Source organism: Rhipicephalus microplus, chromosome X (assembly GCF_043290135.1).
Source record: "Rhipicephalus microplus isolate Deutch F79 chromosome X, USDA_Rmic, whole genome shotgun sequence".
Classification (NCBI taxonomy): domain Eukaryota; kingdom Metazoa; phylum Arthropoda; class Arachnida; order Ixodida; family Ixodidae; genus Rhipicephalus; species Rhipicephalus microplus.
Genome location: NC_134710.1, coordinates 100,643,735 through 100,670,055, shown reverse-complemented (window position 1 = coordinate 100,670,055; position 26,321 = coordinate 100,643,735). Strand labels below are relative to the sequence as shown.

Sequence of the window (26,321 nt, the reverse complement as noted above, 5' to 3'; positions counted from 1 at the left end):
TAGTATCGTTTCTTGTTACTTATTGTCGGTAAACCATAATCGGCGTGTTGATGAATACTATCGACTCTTAATACACTCTTAATACATTTATTATGACACCATCGTTTTGATTATGCATGTTATCAATCATATCACGCAATTATTTTGTGTTTATCTTGGCTTAATAAACTCACTATGCCATAAATCTCTTATTTTTTCGTACCTTGCTTTTGCCTTTGTTTTTCGCAGTGAATGATATATCTGAAATGTATGTAGCTGTATGGGTAGGAATCTCGCGGGACATCCGGCTTTTTTAACCAATAATGGCTTCCTGAATCAGATGGCTGGTCACGGAATTCATTAGGTTAGTTTTGTAAACAATAGTTGCGCTGCAATGAGGATTTTACAGATAAGCACTATACATATTACCGCTTTATAAACGAAATAAAAAAGATGCGTATGCATATGCACATAGACCTTTGTTCGGGGTATCGATGTACGTTGATTGTATGATTATTTTTAATAACCAATTTGTTCTTCCATGGCCTTGCCCATTTGTGTTACTTTCAACTGAAAACAATTGTCATATCTATGAAGTTTCAGGTGAAATACGCTGGCCGAATTGTCATTAAAAACAGCTGATATTTATCCTTGACACGAGTTGCTTGTATTCCTACATCAAGCCTTAGATTACGCAATCGATCAATATAACCCTCAAATATGTTGCTCAAATGGAAAGTTGCCCACTGGGAGTTTCTGATGTTATTAATGTCCCATGGTAATCTCGATTCTCAATTCGTAATAGCAACCATAAAAATGCTCAATTCGATACAAACTAAGTTCATAACGTTGTCCAAAAATTTCACTTGGAGGAGGCCCCAAATGTGTGCAACCAAGTAGACTTAGTTCTAAATATTCTATTTCGAAAAACAGTTGTTTTAATGGCTGCCCAATTAAAGTGTGTAGGCCACTTGGACTATTACAGTTGGGAAGACAAAGAGACGATTTCGCGCCGATAAGCAATCCCACGATTTAAGTTTGCCGATTCCATCCATATAAGTGTAATACTTTGGTCGGTATATATTCAAGTCATTGTATTGTCAAGTACATATCACAATCCCAGTGCCCAGTATATATACAAACTTTTCGCAAATGTGGAATCTATAGTACTTTTTACAACTAACATTTTACGAGCAGCCAGGACAATAAGTGATCGCAGGGGTTGGGCAACATCATTATATAGGTGTGTGAGCATATACATGAGCAAGAGTGAGCACGGAGGGGGAGGGCACCCCCACATGTTAACTAAGGGGGTGTGGGCAAAGGTTTGCCCCATACATATCGAGCTAATAGAGAGAGAGGGGGGGGTGTATATTTTATTGCAGCATTCCCCAGCCCCCTTTTCGGCGTCGACCTCAAGAGGCAACGTGCTTCACAATAGATAAAAAAAAAAAGCACTGACGTGCTTCCCGCAGTGGTCTGCATTAAGTCAGCAGTTGGTTTTCCGAAAGTAAAGGTGGGAAGTAAAAAGTTCTTGAAATACAACATTTGAGGTCCTTGGCAACCGTTATTGTCAGAGAGCACCGTGGTCACTAAGAATGTGACAGACTTTGCCCTCCTTCCGCCTCCCCCACCCACCCAATCCTCGATCGTGCGCACGCCTATGGACATATTAACGCGGTGAACCCCATCTGCTGTTGCTTTTTCCTCTAGGCGTGAGTCAGATGTGTAGATAGGAATCGCTTATTTCTGTGTAGCACTGAGTGAAAACAAATATATGGTAAGGGACTGAGTACCAACAGATAAGCGCAAGTATTACTGAACTACATGTACTTCTGTTGGCGGCGAGGCAGGTGACACGAAACGAATACACTCAAACGAACTTTTCTTGCGTTTGATGACCCACGTGGTACTGTCACTACAGTTATATTTAGATTGTATACAACAAACACCCAACAGGCAAGTAACAGCGAATCTCAGAAGAAGCACTACGGCTCAGCATAGCAGCGTGGAAACGAAAGAACAAAACATTTATTTTCTCAACGACCTACTTTTTTTTTTTTCACTATGCGTATCGATCTCGTTGCCGGAAGCAAACCTCTGTATATGCGCTTCCTCCAAAGTATATTTTTCTTGTGTTAGGGCAGTCCTGTGACGTTGCCACTTGAAATTTCGGAGAACATGCCTAGTGTCTAGGGAAAAATGCGTGCCGGCTTTGGGGAAGAGCTTTAACGCGGGCAACCGCTCAGAAAAACTGGTCTGGTAAGTCTGGCAACCACGCCCTCGCCTGGGAAGGCAACGCCACAGCGGCGTCCAAAATGTCGATATTTCTTTTACTTCGAAAACCTTTCAGAACAAAGAACACTCATTTATAACTAGGTCCAATCCGAAGTATTGCACCACTATTGTAAAGACGCACGTGCATGTACCCCAAGGAAAGCTTATCGTTCCGAAGCCACCTATTTATCGCGGCAAAAACACGAACGTGATTCCCAAGGCGCGAAATCCAGAGGGCGCTAGCACAAATAAACTGTGGCACATGGGTAATGTCGGTCCACTTTTAATGCAATTGTTCTACATTTTTCAGCGCCTTTCGAAGGTCTGATTGTTTTACGTTGTAGGCGAACAACTACTGCAAATAAGCTAGCTAACTGCTTTCAGGTTTCCCTTCAGCGTGAGTGATTAGTTCTGTTTTATAGTGGCAGTTCGGCGATCATCCGTTGCGATGTCGGAGCCCAAAATATCCCCGAGTGATCCGTTGAAGCTTTGGTACAGCATAAAGGGCGATGTCAGGTGAGTGTTTCTTTGGCTTTTGTTAGAAGTATTCGCCAAGCTAGTGACGCTTTTCTGATGCTTTTTCGCGTTAGTTTGACTTCTCGCCAATGGCTGTCTCTGGGAGAAAAAAATAAATAAAAATGCAGCAGGCTAAGCTGGGTCGTGTGTGTGTGTGAGACAGTTTCGCAGAGTTTTATTGCAGATTTGCCGATTGGACGCTGAAATAAAGCCCTCCAGTATTGTTTTATGTAGACTATGTTGGCTGATGGTTACCACATTCACGTTTAATGTAAACGCGGCTGCATCTTCGCTTCTCGTAACGTTCAAAGTCCTTTGAAACAAGCACTGCGTATGTTTGGTTTGGTTCATGAAATCCCAGAATAAAATCAGTCTAGCGCGCAGGTTATTTCGTAAAGTGATATTTCCGGAGAGGCGCAGAAATGGACCGTATGTTCAAAGCGAATCCTGTAGCTCTTGGCGCTTAGCTACAGTAACACATAGTGACGACTTCAGTAACGACGCCGTAATTTCTGTCACTAGTGCTGTGCGAAAGAACACTGCTTTGAGTTACTGTAAACACCCTATACCCGTTCTGGCATCGAGAAGTGCGCGCGCGTGTGTGTGTGTTAGCGGTCGCTGCGGTGCATTAACGTTTTCAGTGATCAAAAGACGTAGTTTGACTAGTGGGTTTACTTCGGCTCGAGGAGTATTTTCGGTATGCAACGATTGTATTGCTAAGAACTCTAGTGCCTACTGTCTAAAGCGTTATACGTACTTGTGCTATGTATTTCGCCTAGCTTAACAACAGTCCATGTAGTACAGTCTTTTATGTGTTTCAACACGTGTACACGCCTCGCATGTGCTGACTGGGCTCTCCCTTGGTTTTTCAAGCTGTTGCGTACACATATTGAAATTATTGAACCGTTGGCATCATTACCTTCATTATTATTTTTTCTTGTTTCAGGACAGCAAAGACTGTTGCATTGGAGTCACTGACACTGCAGTCTGTCGACAATTCTGTTTACGTCATGTTGCAGATGAACTGTGACTTCATAAAAAAGTTTGAGTTTCTGAATATTTCAGAAATAATAGTCACAAACCTCCGAGTAAGTGATGTATTTTCCGAGAATCATGCTTGTGCTCTGTGGCATGATAAGATGACCATATAAAATTGGACAACTAGACAAAAAGAGGCCTGAACCCCTTGCGCATCATAAGTGGCTTGAATTTTTCTTAATGAGCCCAAAACAAGCAAAGTATTTTTCTATGCTTGAATTTTTTTACTATACTTTTTAAGAATTTTTTCTAAATAATATTCTTTCGTTAAGGCCATACATTTTGGCATTTGCACACTAGTCATAAAATATGGCCATATTGCGGATGCCTAAAAAAAGTGGAGGATACTGATCGCAGTAGTACTTACGTCTAGCAATGATTCTGGCAGAGTTTGGTGTAGAAACATTCCAGGTCTATTTCACCCATTCTGCGACATAAGACCATTCAGGGGCACATTGTTTCTTTTTTTTTTGCAATGCAGATACTTTTCACCAGTCCAAAGTAAGTATACTGAAATCAAGATGCTGCTTGGTGTTTGCAGAATTGGGGAGATGCAGGCACCTCATTTGTTCCGTCTTATTACCACTGTGGTGTAGGTGCCACTTTAGTGTACATAGCAACACTTGGTGTGTTAATGTCTGAGCTGTGTTACAGAGTTCAACAAGGTGCACAGGGCGTTTTTATTGCTGCATGTTGCAAATCTGCAACATACGGCATTCAAGGATTTGTGCCCCTTATATTGCAAAACATATATATTCAAGGCATACCTGAGAACTTCGATCATTTTATCAGAAGTTGCCATTTTGCTGAAAAAGCCCCAGAATGTAGTTTTCTTAGTTTCTAACGAAGTTGGAGGTGGTTCGAGCTTTGCCTTCAAGTGTGGAACGCGGTAGTGCGAACCGAGCCCCGTTTGTTTAGTCTTCTCGTTTGCTTGCTATGCTTTGCTTGATGAATGCCTTAACTGTGCCGCAAGGAAAAAACCATCTGTGTGCTCAACATTGACTCTTTTAAACTCTCATTAAATGCCTATTGTAAGGGCAGTTGCCAAGTTCCCCCTATGCCATATTGCATGATTTTCTGAAATAGGAGCGTTCAAATTGCATGCCTGTAAGGCAATATGCTTACTTACACAGCTTCACACTTTGTTGGAGCTGTGTTTGATGATGGTAATCAAATATGTTCTTGTTCTGCTAATGGATGCGCCTTTAAACCCTGGGAGAGCAAGGGAATAACAGCACGAAAACGCACCCACAGGAGAGAAGAAGACATGGACTCACAGGAGCTGCATGTCTACACAGTGCCAGACTGTCCATGTCTTCTTCTCTTCTGTGGGTATGTTTTCGCACTGTTATTCCCTTGCATTACAGTGAATCAACTCGCCCAAAAAAAAAGTTTTGATTACCTAAACTACTGACTTGTGAAATTCACGTGGTGCCACGCCTGTTGTGATTCCACACTTGTGTCACAAAATTATACGTTTTTTAATGTCACTCCTTGCCTCAACTGACTGATGCTTAGGACTTATAATGCATTTTTTAATGTCACTCCTTCACTAATTGACACATGCATAAGACTTTTTTTTAAAGCAGTTCTAAGCACTGGCGTGGCTTTGTGGTAAAACACCTGACTGCCACACTGGAGGCCTCGATTCGATTCCGTCATGAACTCCCAATTTTTATTATTTGCGTCAATCGTGATACGTTGCTTGTGGTCAACACAAATTTTTGGTACAGGAACAACGCTGCCAATGTTGACATTGGCGCTAGAGTTGCTCTGAAACGAGCTTTTTACTGCTATCGAGATAAATCTTAAGACACTCTAAAAGCAATGTCAAATTTGTGCTGCTGTCTTATTTTTCAGTCTGTTGCAAAGCCACCACCTCCACCATCTTATTTTTCATTCGTGACTGTTTTTTGTGTTGGTCACTCAGATATGATAAAAGGAACCACCATAATATGTCAAGACAAATTAGTAAAAAGAGAGAAAAAAAAACAGCGGCTTCCGCAAGGTCGACATCGTCGTGGTGTTTCGTGCTGATATATTCGGATGATGCTGGGTAGTTGCCTGCACATTGTGGTCGCTTTAAGAGGGTCAAGTCTGAAAGTTTAATACCGTTCTGAGCCATGGCTAGCTGGGATTGACACTAACTTAAACTCCTGTGGTTATACAGACTAAAATACCCCCAAAAATGTACGGGGACAATGACTGCTAGCCTGATATAACTGTTTGTACATTGCACATGCATTGTGTCATTGTTGATCCTTTACACCTGGAAAAGAGCAGTTTATGGATGAATAAATGGTAAGTCTAGCAGCTATAAAACGAACAAGAGTTTCTCATAGATTGGTGCATATGCCACACATGAATGAAATGAATTTCCTACTGTTATCGTAAACATTACAAAGCATGGCACACATCATATGCTCGCACACGTGAGAAGCACAATGGTTATTTTTATTATTCAGCTATCTTTTAGATATAATACTTACCATAGGTGTGTTCACTAACGTGGTCGTTATGCGTTTGTGTAATACTAGACTTAAGGAGTGGTCTAATGTGCGCTTTGCTAGTATATTGAGCCCAAAGTGTAGGGCAAACATATTGCGATTTTCCATTTCGTCTTTTCCCTCACACCAATATTATATCAAACATCCTTGAGTAGAAGTACCTTAAGAACGGATTAGTGTACACAGTCTAGTCTGAGAGGCGTTTATTGCACTTGGAGACTTGTTTGACTGGTAGTACGTTATTAATTTCTATTATTTTAATTTCCTGTAATTTCTTAGGTATGCACACAACATGGGCAACAAACGTATTCACAATGCCCATGGGCTATAGGTGGCGCGCCGTGCAATCAAAGATTGCTGTGGGAGGAGGATCAACCCATGAACTCGCATAGGAAAAGATACGACGCACGGAAGTACGCCCCGTGATGCTTTCACTGGATGAACTCTTGATCGTCAAATGAATGTATATCGGATCAAAGCACCTTCCCAAATGACAGGAATTGATAAATGTTCGCAACTTCATTTTTTATTGCAGTGCGAAGGTGGTGGTGTCAACTGATCGACCGTGCATCAATGATGCTTTGCGTAATCCTGTGCATGCTACAGAAAACTGTGCGAAGTACAATCAACATATGAATTGAGCGGCATTCTAAAGTAATTTGTACCAAGGGCCTGCCTAACGGATTTGCCACAGCAGTAGGTCGCTAGCGAGTAGCACGCCATCTTGGCTGTACCAGCCCAAATGTTTAGCGTGCCTATGGTTTGTGAGCATATTATGCTGCTGTCTTAACTTGCGATGTCAGCAACACGGAGTTCCTTCTTCAACGAAATGCGAGCATTTAACTTCTCATTAGCCATGCTCAGATTCTAATCGTGCGCAATTCACTGAACTCAGATTTTGCAGGTCTATCAGCGTGATCGATACATGAATATGGAAAAGAATTCACACGTATGCTTTTTGCAGGGTCGGAATCGCGAAAATTTATCGAACAACATCGTCGTTTAAAAGGCACCAGTGTAGTTGAGAAGTTAGCTGAGAGGCGTGCATTATTGTCGTAACTAGAGGTTTCATTACTCTAACCATTTTGCTTCGCTGGTCGAGCTCGAGCTTGTTGGTGGCATGCGGCGCTTCATAATATCCACTTTAATTGGGCTACATGCAATTCACAAGAAAAACTATGCTTTTCTTTGACCTCACTGAAGGATATGCATTAAATACACAGTGACTTAGGAGTGTGAAAAAACGTCAGTGCACCAGGGGATATGAAGTGCAACTCGCTCCTCGTGAGTTAGTAGCTGGTCCTTCATCCTTGCTGTCACTCTCGGAGCTTTGACAACCTTCTACGTTCAGTAAAAAATTCTTGTCCTGATGATTTCTTTCAACATCACTGCTGAAAGCAATAGGTGGAATTCCCTCGTCTGAACCACTTCCGCAACACCAACACTGCGTCACTGAACATGTTTATCTGGGCACGGAAAACACTTCCCTCTAAAACCAGTTCACAAGCGAATTGCTTGCAGTGTGCTGCCATCTATCAACAAATGCACAAAAACAAGCGGCGAAGCATTGCCAATGTTTTCGGGAGCAAATTGCGAGACCACGCAACTTTCAGTGTACAATGAATGTTATGGTATTCATGCAGGGCAAAAGCACTTGACTAAATGCTATACGCACGTAAAACAAGGTGAGTTTCAGCGGCAAAGGTCAAATGATAACATTTAGCTATCTATGTGGCTACAAAAAAATTTCGTGAAGCTGATATATGTGTACTCTGCGGGCTATAATCGAAAGCGCAAGTTGCTGCTTTTTTCACTGCATGAAAAGTTCACATCTCGCAAGAACAAATAAGATTTATTGTCTCACCGATGGTCCGGTCTATTCATTGACGCATGAAACATGCAAAGTGGTTAGTGTTCTTTTGTTGCTAACGTGTTAACACTGAAGCTGGCTAACAAGGGAGCGTCTGCCTACTGACCATCCTCAAGAGGATGCTCCCGAATTCCGCTTGGTGGCGTGACAGTCTATGGGCATTGGGAATTGTGTGTCTGCTCACTTTCATTGCCCTGTGTATCAACAAAGAACTGTGCGAGCTCTTTAGCATCATGAAGCTGGGACAGCTCTGATGTATTCTGCTTTAACCACTTTAGCAGCACTGGTTTGGAGATTGGGAAGAAGGTTAATGTCTAATGATTTGTCGTCAGTGTTTCGTCTTTAGCATTTCTGAATGCTTATGCAGATGCTGAGTGGTGATGGGCCAGCCTAAGCCAGCTGAACTGTTGGCACCAGTTCCTTGCATGTCCACTCTTAGCTTTTTATCTTTCCTATGCACTTGGTCAAAAAAAGGTGTATTTAGAGTGGCTTTGTGCCACACTGCAATAATTTTATCCACCTCACATGCTTTCCTTGCATTATTGCTGGCCACCTGGTTCTTCCTGGTCATAAACAGGTTGTGGCTCTCAGTATGACCTAGCATTCTTGAAAGGAAAGCTGTGAGTGCACAGTTTTCAAGAAAAGAACGCAAGTAATCTAAGTGACGAATATTGCGTGGTAAAAATGCACCCCAAAAAAGATACTCCCGTTTGGCTTATACCTTGTGAAAAAAAAAAAAAAGAAGCATATTTGGAGTGTATCTCTGTCACACAACAACAATAGTTATTTATTTCGTGTGCTTTCCTTGTATTATCACTGTAAATGAATGGGTTGTGCCTATTGTTTAGCAAGACGTAGAACTCTTAAAGGAAACTAGGGAGCGGACAGTTTTGAGAAAGTAAATGCAAGCAAGCGAAACGATGACTTTTGCGTGGCAGAACAATGCCTAACCCTAACACTTTTGTTTATTGTACATAAAGCATTGACTCTGAATGATTCTCAAGTTGTGCCGTGCCAGATGACACTACTAAAAATACTGAATTTTGGTTGGTTTTTACAATTGCACATCAGTATGAGGAACTGTGATAAGGTAATTTTAGATTCACATGTTACTCTGCAACTGCATGTCATTCTTAAGTGCAACGGTATGGCTATTTTCGTGATTATGCTTTGATGGGAACTTGACTGGGATAACAGATGCCAGTAGTGTTTCTGCAGCCCTTGTTACTTGAAGCACTTACAGATATTCGAGTCTGTTGTGCCTTTACTACTGTATTACACTTCCATCCTACTGCTATGGTGTGTTGCTGAATGGACCATATTTTTATGCAAAATTAACGGAATAATGTGCACTAGCAGTGGCTGTCTGATGGAAATTTCACACATAAACAAATGCGACGCTATGCTTGCTCTGGCCGACCCATTCGGAGTTTTCCGTAAGTGCCAGGTTTGATAATTGATTGTGCATGAGACAACTGCTTGCCTAAGTGCTGCTGCCACTTAAACAGTACGAGGGGGCACCCACTTTCATTGAAGATTGTTTTTGGATGAACAATGGCTGGACAGTGCATTTAAAGGCAATTACTGCTTTGCGGTGGTGGGGACCCTAGCTGCTGGAAACGATTCTACATAGCTTAATCCGTGGTACACTTTCTTGAGACATGCATGTCAAGTGCATCTTAAAAAATCTCCCTCTGAAAGAATTTCTTTTTATGGATTTCTGTGACAGGGACATTTTATAATATGCGAGTTTGTTAGTCGTTCAGAAGCTTTGTGTGAGTTCATGTAAAAAGAAGCCCTTTTTTTCGTACAGAATGGCATGAGCCTGATGGAGATCTCGGATTGTTTGAGAATCCTTGCAAAATATGCCAAAGAGATGCTGAAACCAACGAAAGAACGGTACAAACACTGGAACAAGATTCCTTTTATGAAAGCAGGTGCCCCACAGAAGTGGACCAGGATGGACGTAAGTTCTGCATTTGTGACCGCAGAGACATTTCTGTGTGGTGTAATTTTTTTTCTGAGCTTTTTCTCGGATGCTTTTGGTGTATAACAATTGTGAGAGCACAAGAGATCAGAAGACAAATGTGAATATCAATTGTTTTATTTGTTGACTGGAGCCTACCATATATTACTGAAACTGCACGACTGTATGTAGACACGCCACAGACCAATTTTAGCTTACTTTAGGTCAAAGCTCAGATTTTTTTTCTTTTATTGTGATGTCAGCCAAGGAAAGGTCAACGGGAAGCCACTGTGCCATTTTTGGTTGTTCTAAGAACTACAGAAAAAAAACATTTCCGTCTGAATAAGTATGCGGCATGCATCACCAAATGTGTAGCTTTTGCGGTTCCTTCATGGTACATTGTTTGTGATACGTGACAAGTTCTATATCGGGAAGTGGCGCAATATACACAAAATACCCAGTGTTGCACTCAGCCAAATGTCAATCTGATATAGTTTGGTTGAAGACCAAACATAAGCAGTAGAATACGGCCCTGACTACTAAAATGCAAAAAATCAAAGCACCACTCGAGTAGCCACCTGTGTTGTTTTTGCTTCGTTTTAATATTATATTTCAGTATGAAGGGTTACACCAAACAAATAGCCTCGTAGCTCGGCTCAACACAGGGATCGATGTAGTTGATGTGGCTGTATTAACATGGATGAAAAACCCTTCACTTCGCAGTGAGGTAACCAGCATGACACATTTAATTTGAGCGGTGTACCAGCCTTGTGAAAGCCGAACATTCACTGAATTTTACATGAAAATAATGTGGCAGAATTCTTGTTGTGAGTGGTGGGATGGATCGTGCACGATGTCCAATATCAAAACTGAATAGTGAAAAAAAAAATGCTGTCACTTCGTGTTTAAAATAACTGCCTCAGGAAGGGAATTTTTTGTGTGGTCAAGAACCGTGCCCGACAAGTTGGGCAAATACATATACAATATAGGTAATTTTCTTTTAACAAGGAAACAAAATTAAACCATGTTGTTGTGGTTGTCTATTGTCAATTTTGCTCCTTAGCTTTGCGAACAACAACCAAGATTTACTAAAGCAAAAGCTGTACAACCGACAGACAGAATTCAAATAAAATCTCAAAAATGGCTCTTATGCCCATCATAGACTTGAGCCCGGGCGCGCTTGGTGCCTCATCGACACAAAAAACTCCCAACTATCTTCACTATACTGCCGCCGCAATCCAATAAAATGCCACGACTTAAAAAAAAAAATGTGTGCTGGCATGTACACATCAGCATCCCTTTTTGGGTGCCAGTACCTCCCTGTAAACAGTTCTAATTTTGTCTGCACCCGGGGGACAATAAATGATCGAGTAAGAAGGTGTAATTAAAAGACAAGCAAAAGGTAGACAACAGTTTGTGGTCAACAAACAAATGCCATCATCACCATGAAATTGCAACTGCACTCTCAAGCACGATCGCATGTACGGGTGGTAGCCGCTGTGACAGCATAAACAAACCGCACGTGCAAACACAGACTTAAATATTACAGTGCAGAAAAAGAATTCATTTTATCCGCAAATGGTGCCAGCACTTGCTTTTCCTGCTAGAACAGGTCAAAATATTTTGACGTTTTTTCAACAGGAAGAGTGCCGGAAACATGCAACACCAATCACTTGCAATACGTTCGGGCCATCGCATATTATCATATTTGACCCCGAACGGATCAAATGCTACAGGAAGTCTCACAGGCTCATTTCCTACCTATACTGCAACATTTGAGATGAAATTCAGCGTGGCAGAATGAAAAAAACTGGCTGCAACTGCAACCGTACGAATACTTTCCATAGAAACACCGAGCTTCACATGCTCCAGTGGGTTGCCAGACCAGGGACGGCGCTGCCTGCTAGGCAATGTGTCGGCGCCCACATTAAAAAGGTCCATAGGCTAGCCAAATTTCTAAGATAGCATAGCTACATTGCCTAAGTGATAGGGGCTTGTCGTGTCTGCACTACGTCTAAGCTGTTAAAAGAACTATGTTGTCAATGCCTGTGCCTACTTGCCATTTTGAGGTTCCGGGGAATGTGAGATATAATATCTTGCTTTAATTAGCCCAACATTGTGGGAAAATTTCCTATCTTTTTGGGAGTGCGCTGAAGTGTTTAGTGTCTATCAGCGACACTTGCCTAATGGGTGCACTAGCTGTGTGAGCCACAGAACTTGGATCCAGTATGAGTTGGTACATGCAGCCTGCTTAATCATCTCAATGTTATCCTAGATTATAGCTTAAGAGGGCATACAGCCGTTTTGGGGACGGAGTGGGCTTTGTGACCTTAAGATTTATGCAACCTAAAAAAGTATCTTAATGGGTGCAGTGTCCTTGCCATTGTTATTTTGTTATTCAAGCTTGGAAACTTCTGTCCATACATTTGTAGCATTTGCTCATGTGCACAATACTAGTATGCAGCTCAAAATCTCTTCACTAGGCACTGAGGACTATCATTGCAAAGCTATTTTGTGTCAGCAGCAGGAATAAAGGGACACTGAAGAGGTTTTGAATTCGCGAATTTATTGCCGATTCAGTATCTGTGACCTTGCCCCCGCCACGGTGGTCTAGTGGCTAAGGTACTCGGCTGCTGATCCGCAGGTCGCGGGATCAAATCCCGGCTGTGGCGGCTGCATTTCCGATGGAGGCGGAAATGTTGTAGGCCCGTGTACTCAGATTTGGGTGCACGTTAAAGAACCACAGGTGGTCGAAACTTCCGGAGCCCTCCACTATGGCGTCTCTCATAATCACGTGGTGGTTTTGGGACGTTAAAGCCCACAAATCAATTAGTATCTGTGACCTCTTACAACTTGTCTACGGAGGTTTTTTTCGCAAGGTTCGATTAAGCAACGGCGCTATACACGAGCAAACTTTGACTGAACCCCCCCGGCACGTGCGCGCACAGGGGCAGAGCACGAAAAAAATAGACCCGTGGGGAGGTGACGTCACTATCGGGGTCAAGCCGCCGCCCGGCGGGCAACTTTGCAACAGGCCACCTGCGTCGCTCAGTCAGCTCAGCTTGTTTACTTCGTGGTTGAGCCTTGTTTCTGCTGCGATCTGCTGCCTGGCGAAGCATCACTTCTGCCAGTTCGTAGGGATTTCTCGCCATTGCACCGTTCTCAACTTCTGATTAGAGATTTTCGCCATCCGACATTCACTAGTTGTGTTTGTGCAAAGTTGAAGTGGACTCGCGATGCTGAGTTACTGTGCGACTTTGTCTGCTACCGCACTTATAGTCCCGATGAGGTCGCTTTTCATAAGTTTGCTCAGAATCAGAAGGTGGGTGCGAAATTGGCCGCTGCAGTTAAAAGAAAATACTTCAAACCTAGGAGATGAAGCGCGCTGTGGTGGTCGCGAATCTGCCATATTTCGAGGCAGTACCAGCTTTCCTTCTCTTTCCCCATTTGTGCGGAATGCCTGCATGAGCACCTATGGCGAAAACATGTGTACAAATAGGTATATCAGTACACATAATCCAAATCAGCTATCTTATACGATAGTCGCATGCTTCTAGTGTGTATATACGGTTTGCATTTAAACGCATCATCACTGTGGTATTGGACAGAATTTAGAAAAAAGCAACGGTATTATAAAAAACAGAACTGCAATATATGAGCTAAACTATTTCTGTGCAATATTCAGTGCATTTTAGAGCACATATCACCACTGTGGGAAGAGTGGCACTCGTCTGGCTTTCTTTTTTTTTTCTCGTGGTAGCATACTGACTTAGCGCATGCACCTTTCCTGCTGCAAGGTACGATACTGACTGCATTAACAACGCTGCACTCTGAGCTGTGAAACCCGTGATCAGCTGATGTTTCTGCCCGCGCCTAGCACGGACCATGTCAACACGCGGCTAAAAGCGAGTGCTGATGCTGCTGTTTTTTATTGAGTTTTATGTCCACTGATAAGCGTATCATTTGTAACAGTTTACTACAGTGAAATTAAGCACTGGCATGCATGTTATATGTGCCAAATTAAGCACTATACTCGGTGACAACTTTTTTTGGCTCTGACGGGAAAGCTACGGAGGTGAAGCTTCTGCTTATGTAGCACTATGCAAAGTAGTCCCTTTTGGTGTGTGTCTCATAACTGTTCGAAAAGTGACTGGGGCGCACCTGTCACTTTTCACTGTCACTTTGAGGTGCACGAAAAAAAGGCGGGACTTTCTCGTGTGTTCAAGAACGCCAAGTCACTACAATAAATTAAAGTAAATATGACTGTCTAATTGGTGAAAGCTGTGTCTTGTCTCAGAAAGCTCCACATAGAAAATAAAGGGGGAATTTCTATATTTCATGGTGAAAGTACGGGCGCTGTTGTGGAACAACATTCCTGGCAGTAGAATGCACGTGATTTGGCTTTGTTGCCTTTGCTCCAATGCCAAGAAAAGGTGTTGCATGCATTTTATAAATGCCAGTCTATGTTTCCAACACGGGTGAAGGTGGCTTGTTGGGACTCTGTTTTCTGTGCCGCTTCAATCGTCGCAATTAAAGTGGTGACCAACTCAAACATGTACAGATGTACAGCCAACTCAATCCCGCTTTCACAGTTCGCCATACTTACAGCAACTACCCGATTTCAACTGATAAACACTGCATTGACTGCCGGCGAGTGCAGTCAGCTGTTCTCACCTCAGCTTCGAGCAATCATAGCAGCGGTGAGACTCGTAATGGCGGTCGTGGGGCCTGTTGCTTGTTTTCGGCAAAATAAAGTTATTTGCGTTGCTTTATGTAAATTTTTGACTCGATTTTCGAGTTCGCCACACGAAATTATGTAGCATGCCACCATACTGTCATTTTTTTTTATAGTGTATTAGTGTCCCTTTAAGGCCTATTTCAATGTTCTTGAATTTAGCTTGTCTTGCATGATTTGATTGTATTTTATACGTTTCAATTTTCTAATTCTGTCACTCCACTCCACTCTGTCATCGTCAGCTTCATTTCTTGTCCCTTAATAACCATTCAGTAGTTCTAATGGTTCACAAGTTATCTGTTGTATGTATTACATGGCCTGCCTCCAGCTATCTTTTCCTCTGAATGTCAATTGGAATATTTCTGATCTACTCTGCTGTTTTGCTATCTCTTGATGCTGTGCCTAGCATTTTCTGTTTCATTGTATGCTATATATGCCGTATGGTTTTCAATGGGGGTATTTGAATCGGAAATTTCCAACTTCAAAGCGAATTCGAATAATGAAAATGAACTTGGAATTTAATAATTTTTGAATATTTTTTTATAGGAATAGTTCTAGTACTGACTTTTGAACAAAAAGAAAAAAAATTAGGAGACTCTAATGCTTTGGATTTAGTAGTTGAACACGATAGGAACATCTTGTTCCTAGTGCATATTTTAAACACTTAGTGCATGAAACCATTTCGAATATGCTTATGCACCCACTACGTAGCCTTAAAGGGACACTAAAGGCAACTGTCAAGTCGAAGTTGAAGGGGGAGTCGGGATTGCTTGGTTAAAACCATTAGTTTGTTATAGCCAACATCCATTTCTACAGACAATTAGCCAGCCAGAGAGACTGTACATGCCAACGAATATCACAGCAATCCACCATGCAGAGAAAAACGGCTGTCGGAAGGCAAAAAATAGCAAAATAACAAAGAACAAGGTGCTTTATTACTGCCAAATTCAGCACACCAGCTGGCAGATCACTTAGAAGAAATTTGGCCCTTAATATTTTTGACTTTTGCTGACTCTTCCTCACGCGGATGAGTGCTTTTGCAGCTGCAGCAGCTATTTTGAGTCCGTCCACGCTGTCATCGTAAGCACCAAAGAAGCAGTGCAGCAGCTCTCACATCCAGCGCTCACACGGGCGTTGGTACGTGGGATCGCCAACATTTGGCTCGGGTGTCGACATATTCAGCACTGTCGTCACGCACCTCGGTCACCGCGGGCACAATTTCCGCATCTGACAAAGCTTCGGTTGTCACCGCGCCAGCATCGGCACCAACGTACATGCGGAAAGTGTCGCAGTCAGACACAACGCCTGCATCAAGGAGAGCGTACGACGATGTCAGGGCCTGGTCGCCCGCGGCACCCAGTGACATCGCCGAAATTTTTGGCCACTTTTTTTTTATTGACGCCAGACTCAGTGGCTTTCAACATTGCCGACTTCTGCTTGATTATTTATTTTTGTGCTTACGTTTACTTTATGTTTGCCTTATGTTTACGACAAGGAAGAAATCTACATGCCGTTGTCAGATAGGAAGGAGACACGGCGCCTGGAGGCGCTTTGTCTCAGAGTCTCTTGTAACTCACCAACCCATCGTCATCCATGCGTCTGTTCGGGCATGTCCCCCCCCCCCCCCCCCAAGATTGAGTCAGGGAGAAGTTTTTGTTTCGGGCAGACGGCCATACCCTGGCAAGGGGGCCGCCGCTCGGCGCCAGGCGCGAAACGGACGCGGCCTGCCTTCTGGCGTACAAGCCAGGGAGACCCAACATAGGAGCTACCTTCGATGCGGTAATGCAATCACGACACACAAAGCGGACGTACCCTGGCAAGGTGGGCTAACGCAGTGCATGGGGTGCACCGCGGTCACGGCCGGTCTTCTGAACACTAGGGCCCAGCGAGACACCATCCATCCCTAGGGGACTACGGGACTACTGTTTGGTGCACAAGCGAATGCCGCTGCACGCAAACCCAACGTACCCTGTTGACACAGCAGGCTAAAAGGTGGCTTAGCCCTTTATGAGGAAAAGAGCCACCCTCTGCCTCGGCGAGTAGAGTCGCCGAGCATGGAGAAGGGGCCAACACGGACCTTGCGGGTAAAGCAAGGTTCGTGTTGGCCCCTTCTCCGTGCAACAAGATCACGGTAGTTCATGCAAAAACCAGGCGAACAACCACACAGGCTAAACTCGGGCGACTGGCTCACTAGGCCAAGTCGTGGAACTGTAAAGAGCGCCATCTTTACAGTTCAGATACATGACTGCGCTCTTTGACTTATTTATCAAGGCGCCGCTCGCCAAGCAGTACCCCTCCATAAGATCCATGATGGTGCAAGCAGCTGCCTCGTCCGGGGACAGCAATGGAGAGGTCATCTGCATAGGCAACATTGCCACTGGGGGGAACCTGGCAGAAGGGAAAATGTACCAATGCTGGTGTCTTTAGAAAGCCTCTGCAAGAGCGGCTCAAATGCGAGCAGCTAGAGAGCAGGCAAAAGTGGATCGCCCTGCCCGACTCCACGGCACACACAGAAAGGCTCCGATACGCGATCTTGTTTGACAACAGCAGAACTAGGACGAAAATAGAGAGCCTTGACCATGCTCATGAACTTGGCACTGAAGCCCGCCTGCTTTAAAACTTTGAAGAGGTACTTATGACTGATAATATCAAATGCCTTCTCTTGATCAAAAGAACAAAAAATTCCACAAAAGTTGCGTGAATTCGACCATTCGATAAAATCCCTAACAGCAAAGCTGTGAAGTTGGCACAATCGACCTTGGACACAACATGGCTGGTACGGACCCAAAACAGTACTAAGTACTGGAGTTAGTCTGACGGACAGGCACTTAGCTATGAGCTTGTAGTCACAGTGTAGAAGGGTGATGGGCCGCCAGGCTCTCGGGTCAGTGCGTCTCGTATCATCCTTGCACAGGAGAGTGATCCGCCCCTCCCTTTGAGTTGCTGACAGAGTCCCCTCACGGAAAAGCCTGTTTGCCAAAATGGTTAAAGGCCCCCCCCCCCCCCAACACCTTCCAAAACTTGACCTAAAACTCGACTGTCAAACCATCTGAACCTGGGCTACAATTATGCTTTATAGATTTAAGAGCTGCAAACGCCTCCTCTTCCACGAGGGGAGGGTCACAAATATCATAATCCTCGTAAGTCTTATTGAAAGCAAACGAGTACGGAATGGGAGGCAGTTCAACGTAAAGGTTCTTGTAAAACTGCCGTGCCATCTCTAATACTTCGTCCTGCATTTTCACTAAACTACCTGTGCTTGGAACGACCAAAGAGGCTATAGCCTAACTTTTCCTAGGAATGTCTACAAAGAACATTTCTGGTACACCAAGCTTCTATTTCCCACTGCTCTGCGCGTGCTGTGGCTCGCAAGCGGTCGCAGCGCTGCTGGAGCAGTACCCTATAATCCTTGCGCTGTGAAGTAAGAGCCGCGGTTACTTCCGGGCCGCCGGATAACGGCTTTTAGAGCAGGAGAATCGCGTCAGAGACCACTTTGATCTTGGCCCGCTCCTCCTGAGCTCGCTTCTTACCCCATTCTCGGAAGCGCTCCGCAAATCCGGCCTTCACTGCATCCCATTCGCTACCGCCTAAATCCTGATCGCCAAGGAGCGAGCCAATGAGAAGCCCGGCTCACAATCTCCACCGCCCGGGCGGCGTGCAAGGCCCTGGCGCAGAGCTGAAGGGGACGAGGAGGTCAGATGCGTGGGCTAAAGCCCCTATACCTTCGGAAAAGTACAGCCTTCTTTTCATCTGTGCCACTTCCTCCTCTCCCTGGCACAGCTCCTTGTCTCTTCGGGGGGGGGGATGCGGCGAAGAACCGGTTTTTGCCGCTTGGCGCCATGTTGGGTGCGCCAAAGCGCCACTGTGTTGCTTGTTCGTCGCATGCAAAGTGCAGGACGTTGTAGAGCTTTCTCTCAAAAGTGGTTAATGTTTGGAATTCCATGATTATCGCAGCTGTTCTCAAGCGCAGTGCGTGTCTGCAACAGCGTTCGCATCACGTGTGCTCCTTATAAAAAAAATTAACCGCTGGCACTTGAAAGAAAAAAAAGAAAAAACGCTTCGTTGCAATTCATATGACGATGTGTCTGTTTTTCATTGCTTGAAAAAAAAAACAAAAAGAAAAAAGTAAAAACGCTTCATTGCAATACATATGACGATGTGTCAAAGTTTTTCATTGCTTCGAGCTGATACTGTGCGTTGAGGTCAGAGAATACATAGCAAGAAATGGGCGAGTGGTAATTTGGACAGTGATCACGTGACTGCGTTTTTTGAACTCTACATCACAGCACCATCTTGGCCGTCCAAAAGTTTCCATGTGCAACAATGACCTTTATCACCTACATTATCTGCAACGCGCATGAAGACATGTAAAACATCAAGAAAATAGTTGCGAACTGCGCCGTAAAGGACAAACATTTCAGAACGGTGTACTGTATGCACAAGTCATAGGACAGGCAGAGGAGAGGTAGCATGTGAAACGTCACGAAGTTTTGAGCGAGCACTTTTATGGACATTGTTGACATAGCTGCAGTTATAAAAAATCGAGATAGTTTGTACACACGGGAACTATTCCTTCCCAAACGGCGTGGCTTAAAGGAATACTGAAGAGGTCTCGAATTTGCGAATTTGTAGCAAATTCGGTATGCATGCCCTCTTACAACAATTCTACGGAGGTTTTTTTCACAAGGTTTGATTAAACAACAGTGCTATAAGCGAGCAAACTTTGACGCAAAGAACGCCCCCTTGGCAAGTGCGCGTGCAGGGGCGGAGCGCGGGAGAGATAGACGCGTTGGGATGTGACATCACTGTCAGGGTCGAACCGCCGTTCGGCAGGCAACTTTGTTCTAGGCCGCCTGCGTCGCTCAGTCAGCTCAGCTCGTTAACTTCGTGGTTGAGCCTTGTTTCAGCTGCGATCTGCTGCCTGGCGAAGCATCAGTTTTGCCAGTTCGTAGGGATTTCTTGCCATTGCATCGTTCTCCTCTTCTGATTAGAGATTTTCGCCATCCGACATTCAATAGTTGTGTTTGTGCAAGGTTGAAATGGACTCGCGATGCTGAGTTACTGTGCGAGTTATGTCTGCTATAGCACTTAAGGTCCCGATGAGGTCGCTTTTCACAAGTTTGCTCAGAATCAGAAGGTGGGTGCGAAATTGGCTGCTGCAGTTAAAAGAAAATACTTCAAACCTAGAAGATGAAGCGCGCTGTGGCGGTCGCCAATCTGCCATATTTCGAGGCAATACCAGCTTTCCTTCTCTTTCCCCATTTGTGCGTAGTGCGTGCATGAGCACCTATGGTGAAAACACGTCTAGAAAGATATCAGTCGCATGCTTCTAGTGCGTTTGCATTTTAACGCGTCATCACCAGAGTACTGGGCAGAATTTAGAAAAAAAGCGGTGGTATTATAAAAAAAACACAGCTGCAATATATGAGCTAAACTATTTCTGCGCAATTTTCAGCACAGTTCCCCCGCATGGGCACCTGTGAAAGCAGGCCTTTGGTGTGTAGCGACGCCACGGACCCGAGCTAATGGGGGAGTTACGACTCCCTCCCACGCCTAGCCGTGCGTGGCTCTGCCGTGCCCGGGAAAAAGGGGATCCTGGGGGTTGAGCCGACGCCGGGTGATTGGACCTTTAAGGTCCCCGGTAGAAGCAACACACCCCTTTGGCCCCGGCTTCACGTAGACGGCACCCCTGGGCTGGCCCACCCAGGGGAAATCGGCAGTCGCCTTTTCCTATCTCTCTCTTCCCCACCCCTTCGTCCTTTCTCCTCTTTAAATCTATCCTGTCTTCTAATTTCATCCATTACTATCCCGATTCCATGGGCGGCTTGGGTTAACCTTGTGCAACTAGCCAACCTTGGCCTACACGCATTAGGTTATCGTAGCGGTGTACGGCTGGCGTCTGCATGTTTCGCGTTGCATGAACCTTGTAGCGTCCCCTCGTTGGGCTCCATAGTGGGTGGCCGCCATCGTTACTGAATTACATTCCTCTATCATGCATAGAAGCTTTTTACTCCTCAATGATCGTGCCACTTCAAAGCGCGTATGCACCGAAGAATTTTCCTTTTTCAGCCGACCCAAAGAAGTATTCCCTCGTTATCATGTTGTACACAGTGAGAAGCCCAACAAAACAGCCAGAACAGTGTCCCCGTTCATAGTATTGCGCTCCCTGACAGCCACATTAGGTGATGGCTACAAAGTTACAAAAATGGCTAGTGGCGACCTTCTTTTAGAACTTTGTGACAAAACACAATTTGACAAACTAAAGAACCTTGCAACATTCGGCGACATTCCCATCAGCGTAACACCTCATCAATCCATGAACTCTGCACGTTGAGTTGTTTCTGACACAGACCTCCTTGACCTGAAGGAGGCTGAACTCCTCGAGGGCTGGAAAGAACAGAATGTGACCAATGTGAAGCGAATCATCATCCGAAGGAACAATTAGGAAACCCCCACGAAACACTTGGTACTGACCTTTGCCACCAGTGAACTACCACAAACAATAGAAACTGGCTATACAAAGACATCGATCAGACCCTACATACTAAACCCCCGCCGATGTTACCAGTGTCAAAGGTTCGGCCATGGCTCTCAGAGCTGTCGTGGTCTACCTGCTTGTGCCAAATGCGGTGCCAAAGGCCACATCTCTGACAAATGTAATGAAACCCTACATTGTGTAAACTGTGACGGAGACCACGCGTCATATTCACGTTCTTGTCCACAGTGGAAAAAAGAAAAAGACATTATTACACTGAAGATTTGCGAAAATATCTCCTTCAAGGAAGCACGCCGAAGGTGTTCAGCTTTTCACGGCGCAACTTACGCTGATGCGGCGCGTCGGGGGGCAGCGTCGCATCACCCTCCGCCACTACCTAGGCCCACGCAAAATGAGCCATCGGGTGTGGTGGCCGCCCCCATGGTGGAAGCAGCCAAGCCTGCTCCACCTACCAAGCCAGAGACTCAGGCGACTCCAGGGTCGTCGGGCGACCACGTCTCACCAGGCGAGGTTGCAAATACGCAACAGCAGCTAGCGTATGCGGGTGTCCAGTGCTTCACGTGAGGCGATGGACACCAACATGGTACCTCAGGTGCCGAAAATGCGGCGTGGCTCCCTAGAGCGCGCTAAAAGAACGAAGAAACCAATAACAGGGCCCGACGACGGCCCTGCAACTTAAGAGACAACTTCCCACTTGAACAGCCACTTCAATTCCGTACACACAGCACCACTTTCCATCAAATATGGAAACACAGATTGTACAATGGAATTTCAGAGGCCTTCTCACAAACCTCGACGATGTCCAAGAACTTCTACACATTCACTCACCAAAAGTGCTGTGTGTACAGGAAACACACTTAAAATCTAAACACACCAACTTTCTACACAGTTACATTATTTTCCGAAAGGACCGTGATGATGCCGTGGCACCATGTGGAGGTGTAGCTGTTATAGTTGAGCAAGGTTTAGCATGTAAACACTTGAAACTCCAAACGTCTCTTGAGGCAGTGGCTGTTCGAGTGGTGCTTCTAAGCAAACTCGTCACCATTTGCTCTATATACATACCTCCACATTTTCTACTACACAAACATGAATTCCAGTCCTTGATAGATGATCTTCCCGAACCCTATCTTGTTCTAGGGGACTTTATTGCACATAACAGGCTATGGGGCGACTCTCGTTGTGACGCCCGAGGTCGACTGATTGAACAGTTTCTTCTCTCTTCAAGTGCGTGTCTCCTGAATCGAAAAGAACCAACCTATTATAAGCTCACTAACAATGCCTATTCCTCAATAGACCTAAGCATAGTATCGCCATCGCTTGTGTCTCTACTTCACTGGAAAGTCATCACTATTCCCTACGGAAGTGACCATTTTCCCGTAGTTTTGAGCACACCTACATCAACTGAATGCCCGCCCCAGATTCCGAAATGGCTATTAAGCAAAGCCAACTGGGAACAGTTCTATACCATCACTCATCTAAACTGGCGCGACATATGCACTTTAAGCATTGATGTGGCTGTCGACTACTTTACAGCGTCTCTGATTGATGCAGCAACAAAAAGCATACCACAAATTAATGGACACCCTGGAAAACGACGTGTGCCATGGTGGAACTCAGAGTGCGGAAATGCACGCAGGCAGCAAAACAAAGCATGGAGGTTGCTTCGGAACTCACCGACAGCCGAAAATCTTGCCACTTTTAAGAAAATGAAGTCTCACGCCAGGAGAACGCGTCGGCAGGCCAGAAGAGAAAGCTGGCACAAGTTTTTATCGGGGGATTAATTCATATACCCAAGAGGCTAAAGTCTGGATCATGGTTGGTAGAGTAGCAGGAAGACAAGTGCATTCACTCCCACTCATAAACACACAGGGTGACAGCCTGGAAGATCAGGCGAACTTCCTCGGTGCACACTTCGAGCCTGTGTGACAGCCTGGAAGATCAGGCGAACTTCCTCGGTGCACACTTCGAGCAGGTCTCTAGCTCGTCACACTATACTGAAGCTTTTCAAAGATATAAAGCAAAAATAGAAAAGCAGAAACTGGAATACAAGTGTACAAAATACGAGGCATACAACCAACCTTTCAACTTAGCTGAGCTACAAACATCACTAAGCTCCTGCAGTAATTCTGCCCCAGGCAACGACCATGTCATGTATGAAATGTTGAAAAACATGCTGCTTGAAACACGAAAAATTTTACTCTCCCTATACAATGATATCTGGCTTTCTGGCACCATACCTACTTCCTGGAAAGAGGCCATTGTTATCCCTATTTTGAAACAGAGCAAGGACCTTTCCTCAGTTTCAAGTTATTGGCCAATTCCACTAACCAGCTGCCTTTGTAAACTTTTTGAAAAAATGATAAACCGCCGACTATTATATTTTCTTGAAACACACAATCTGCTTGACCAATACCAATGTGGCTTTCTAGAGGGTAGATCCACCACCGCCCATCTGGTGCGTATCGAGGCACAGATCCGAGACGCTTTCGTCCGCAAACAATACTTTCTTTCAGTGTTTCTCGATATCGCGAAAGCTTGCGACACAACATGGCGTTTTGGCATATTAAGAGACTTGTCTCACCTGGGTGTGCGCAGTAGAATGCTTTCTATAATCGAGAGTTACTTGTCCAATCGGACATTCCGTGTGCGTGTGGGAAGTGTTCTCTCCCAAACATTTGTTCACGAAACGGGAGTACCGCAAGGCGGTGTACTTAGCGGTACACTTTTTATTATCAATATGAATTCCTTGCACCTGTCCATTCCCCGCAATATGTTCTATTGTACATATGTCGATGACGTCCAGCTTGGCTTTAAGTCATGCAACCTGGCAATGTGTCAACGGCAGGTTCAGCTAGCTTTGAACAAGGTCTCTAAATGGGCCGAAGAAAATGGATTCCGACTGAACCCACAAAAAAGCACATGTGTCTTGTTCTCCCGAAAGAGAGGTTGTGCTCAGAGCCTGACATTATATTGAATGGTCAACATCTGTCTGTTAATGCCGAGCATAAATTCTTAGGCCTAATTCTGAACCACAAGCTGACCTTCATACCGCAAATTAAGTATCTAAAAACAAAACGTATAAAAGCCATGAGTGTTCTGAAAGTGTTGTCACGTACTACGTGGGGTAGCGACAGGCAATGTCTTATGAATTTGTATAGGAGCTTCATTCGCAGGCGCTTAGATTATAGGCCGTTGTTTATCAGTCTGCGACTCAAAGTGCTTTGAAGATGCTGGATCCCGTGCACCATTTGGGCATCCGCCTTTCTACGGGTGCTTTTCGCACCAGCCCTGTAGAAAGCCTTTACGTTGAGTCAAATGAATGGTCGCTTCATATACAAAGAACTTACATGTCCTTTGTGAAAGGAGACAAGAAGCACCCCTCATACTCCACTATTAATGATTTGTCAAGCTCTATTCTGTTTCAAAACGGGCCTTCGATGAGGCAGCCCTTCTCAGTTCGCCTGAAGGGCCTAGCTGAGGAAACTGGAGTGTCACTTGAACACAGTTTAATGGCTCCTGCAGTATACCCGCCACCGTGGCAGTGGCAGATTATAGACTGCTATGTGTCTTTCCTAGAAGTTACAAAACATGCACCTATTGCCCATATCCGAAACTACTTCCTGGAACTTCAACACAAATACACATGTCATGACTTCGTTACAGATGCCTCCAAGTCTAACTCCTCTGTGTCCTGCGATGCTGTCGGCCCATCCTTTTCGGATGCTGGCCCTCTACATCCAGGCGCAAGTATCTTCACAGCGGAAGCTTACGCGACACTTGTGGCGGCTAAACACATCAAGCAATCACAAATACAAAAAGCAGTAATTTATACGGACTCCCTCAGTGTGGTTACGGCTCTGCACAGTCTTAAAAAACAAAAAAAACCCTGTCCTCGTCTCACTTAACTCTATTTTATGCACACTCTACACACTAAAACAACATGTTGTAGTGTGCTGGGTGCCAGGGCACCGTGAGATCCAAGGCAACATGATGGCGGATCAGCTTGCTGCATCCGTCCATGAAATCAGTTCCACTACACCCATATCGATCCCGCCCCTTGATCTTAAGCCGTCTCTCAAACGAAAGCTCAGGGACTACTGGCAGAGCAAGAGGGATAGGCACATACAAAACAAGCTACACGTTATCAAGCCACACCTTGGCCATTGGCCACCAGTATCAAAATTATGTCTAACAGAGGTAACACTAACAAGGCTCAGGATAGGACACACATACACGAGAAACATCTTTTGTCCGGTGGCGATCCACCATTGTGTGACAGATGTGGTGAAGCATTAACGGTCCTACACATGTTAATCCAGTGCGAAGAGTTAGAAACTCTAAGAAAACAACATTTTCCATTACCCTACCGACAGCATATACCTTTACACCCTGCAATGTTCGTCGGTAGGGAACCGCTTTTTAGTCATAAATCATTGTTAGCGTTTTTAAAAGAAATTCATAGTTTTCATATCATATACCCGGGCATTCCGTAGCACGACCTCTGCAGAGAGGTTTTTGCTGCAGTGGCTACAGAAGAAAGCACTTGCCTCGCAGCCCTTGGACACAAGGGCGCTGATGAGGCACTTGTGCTAGTGCGAAATATTTTTACACGTGTATATTATCAAAACCTTTGTCCCCCTTTTTACTATGTATATCACGTCACTGTCATGTTTTTAATACTTATGTTTTTACCCGCATTATCGAGAGGGATTTTAAGGCCCCTATACAGCCACGCAACATATCATTGTCCACATCTCTATACTCATTGAAATGGCGCTCTTTGGCCATCAATTGGCCTTTGGGCCATAAAGCGCCACACATCATCATCATCATTCAGCGCAGTTCAGAGCACATATCACTACTGTGGCAAGAGCAGCACTCGTCTGGCTCTCTCTTTTTTTTTTCTCGCGGTAGCATACTGACTTAGCGCGTGC

General features: G+C 44.6%; 1 protein-coding gene across 1 annotated transcript in view; it reads left to right on the top strand.

Moving 5' to 3' along the window:
- The first annotated feature begins 2,544 nt into the window (after positions 1–2,544).
- LOC119187011 (uncharacterized) overlaps positions 2,545–26,321 on the top strand; it is a 53,366-nt gene continuing 29,589 nt past the window's right edge. Inside the window, exons 1-3 of the mRNA XM_075877331.1 lie at positions 2,545–2,772; positions 3,719–3,860; positions 10,001–10,153. Coding sequence (XP_075733446.1) covers positions 2,705–2,772; positions 3,719–3,860; positions 10,001–10,153 — 363 coding nt within the window. The 5' untranslated portion in view covers positions 2,545–2,704. The remainder of the gene's footprint in view (positions 2,773–3,718; positions 3,861–10,000; positions 10,154–26,321) is intronic.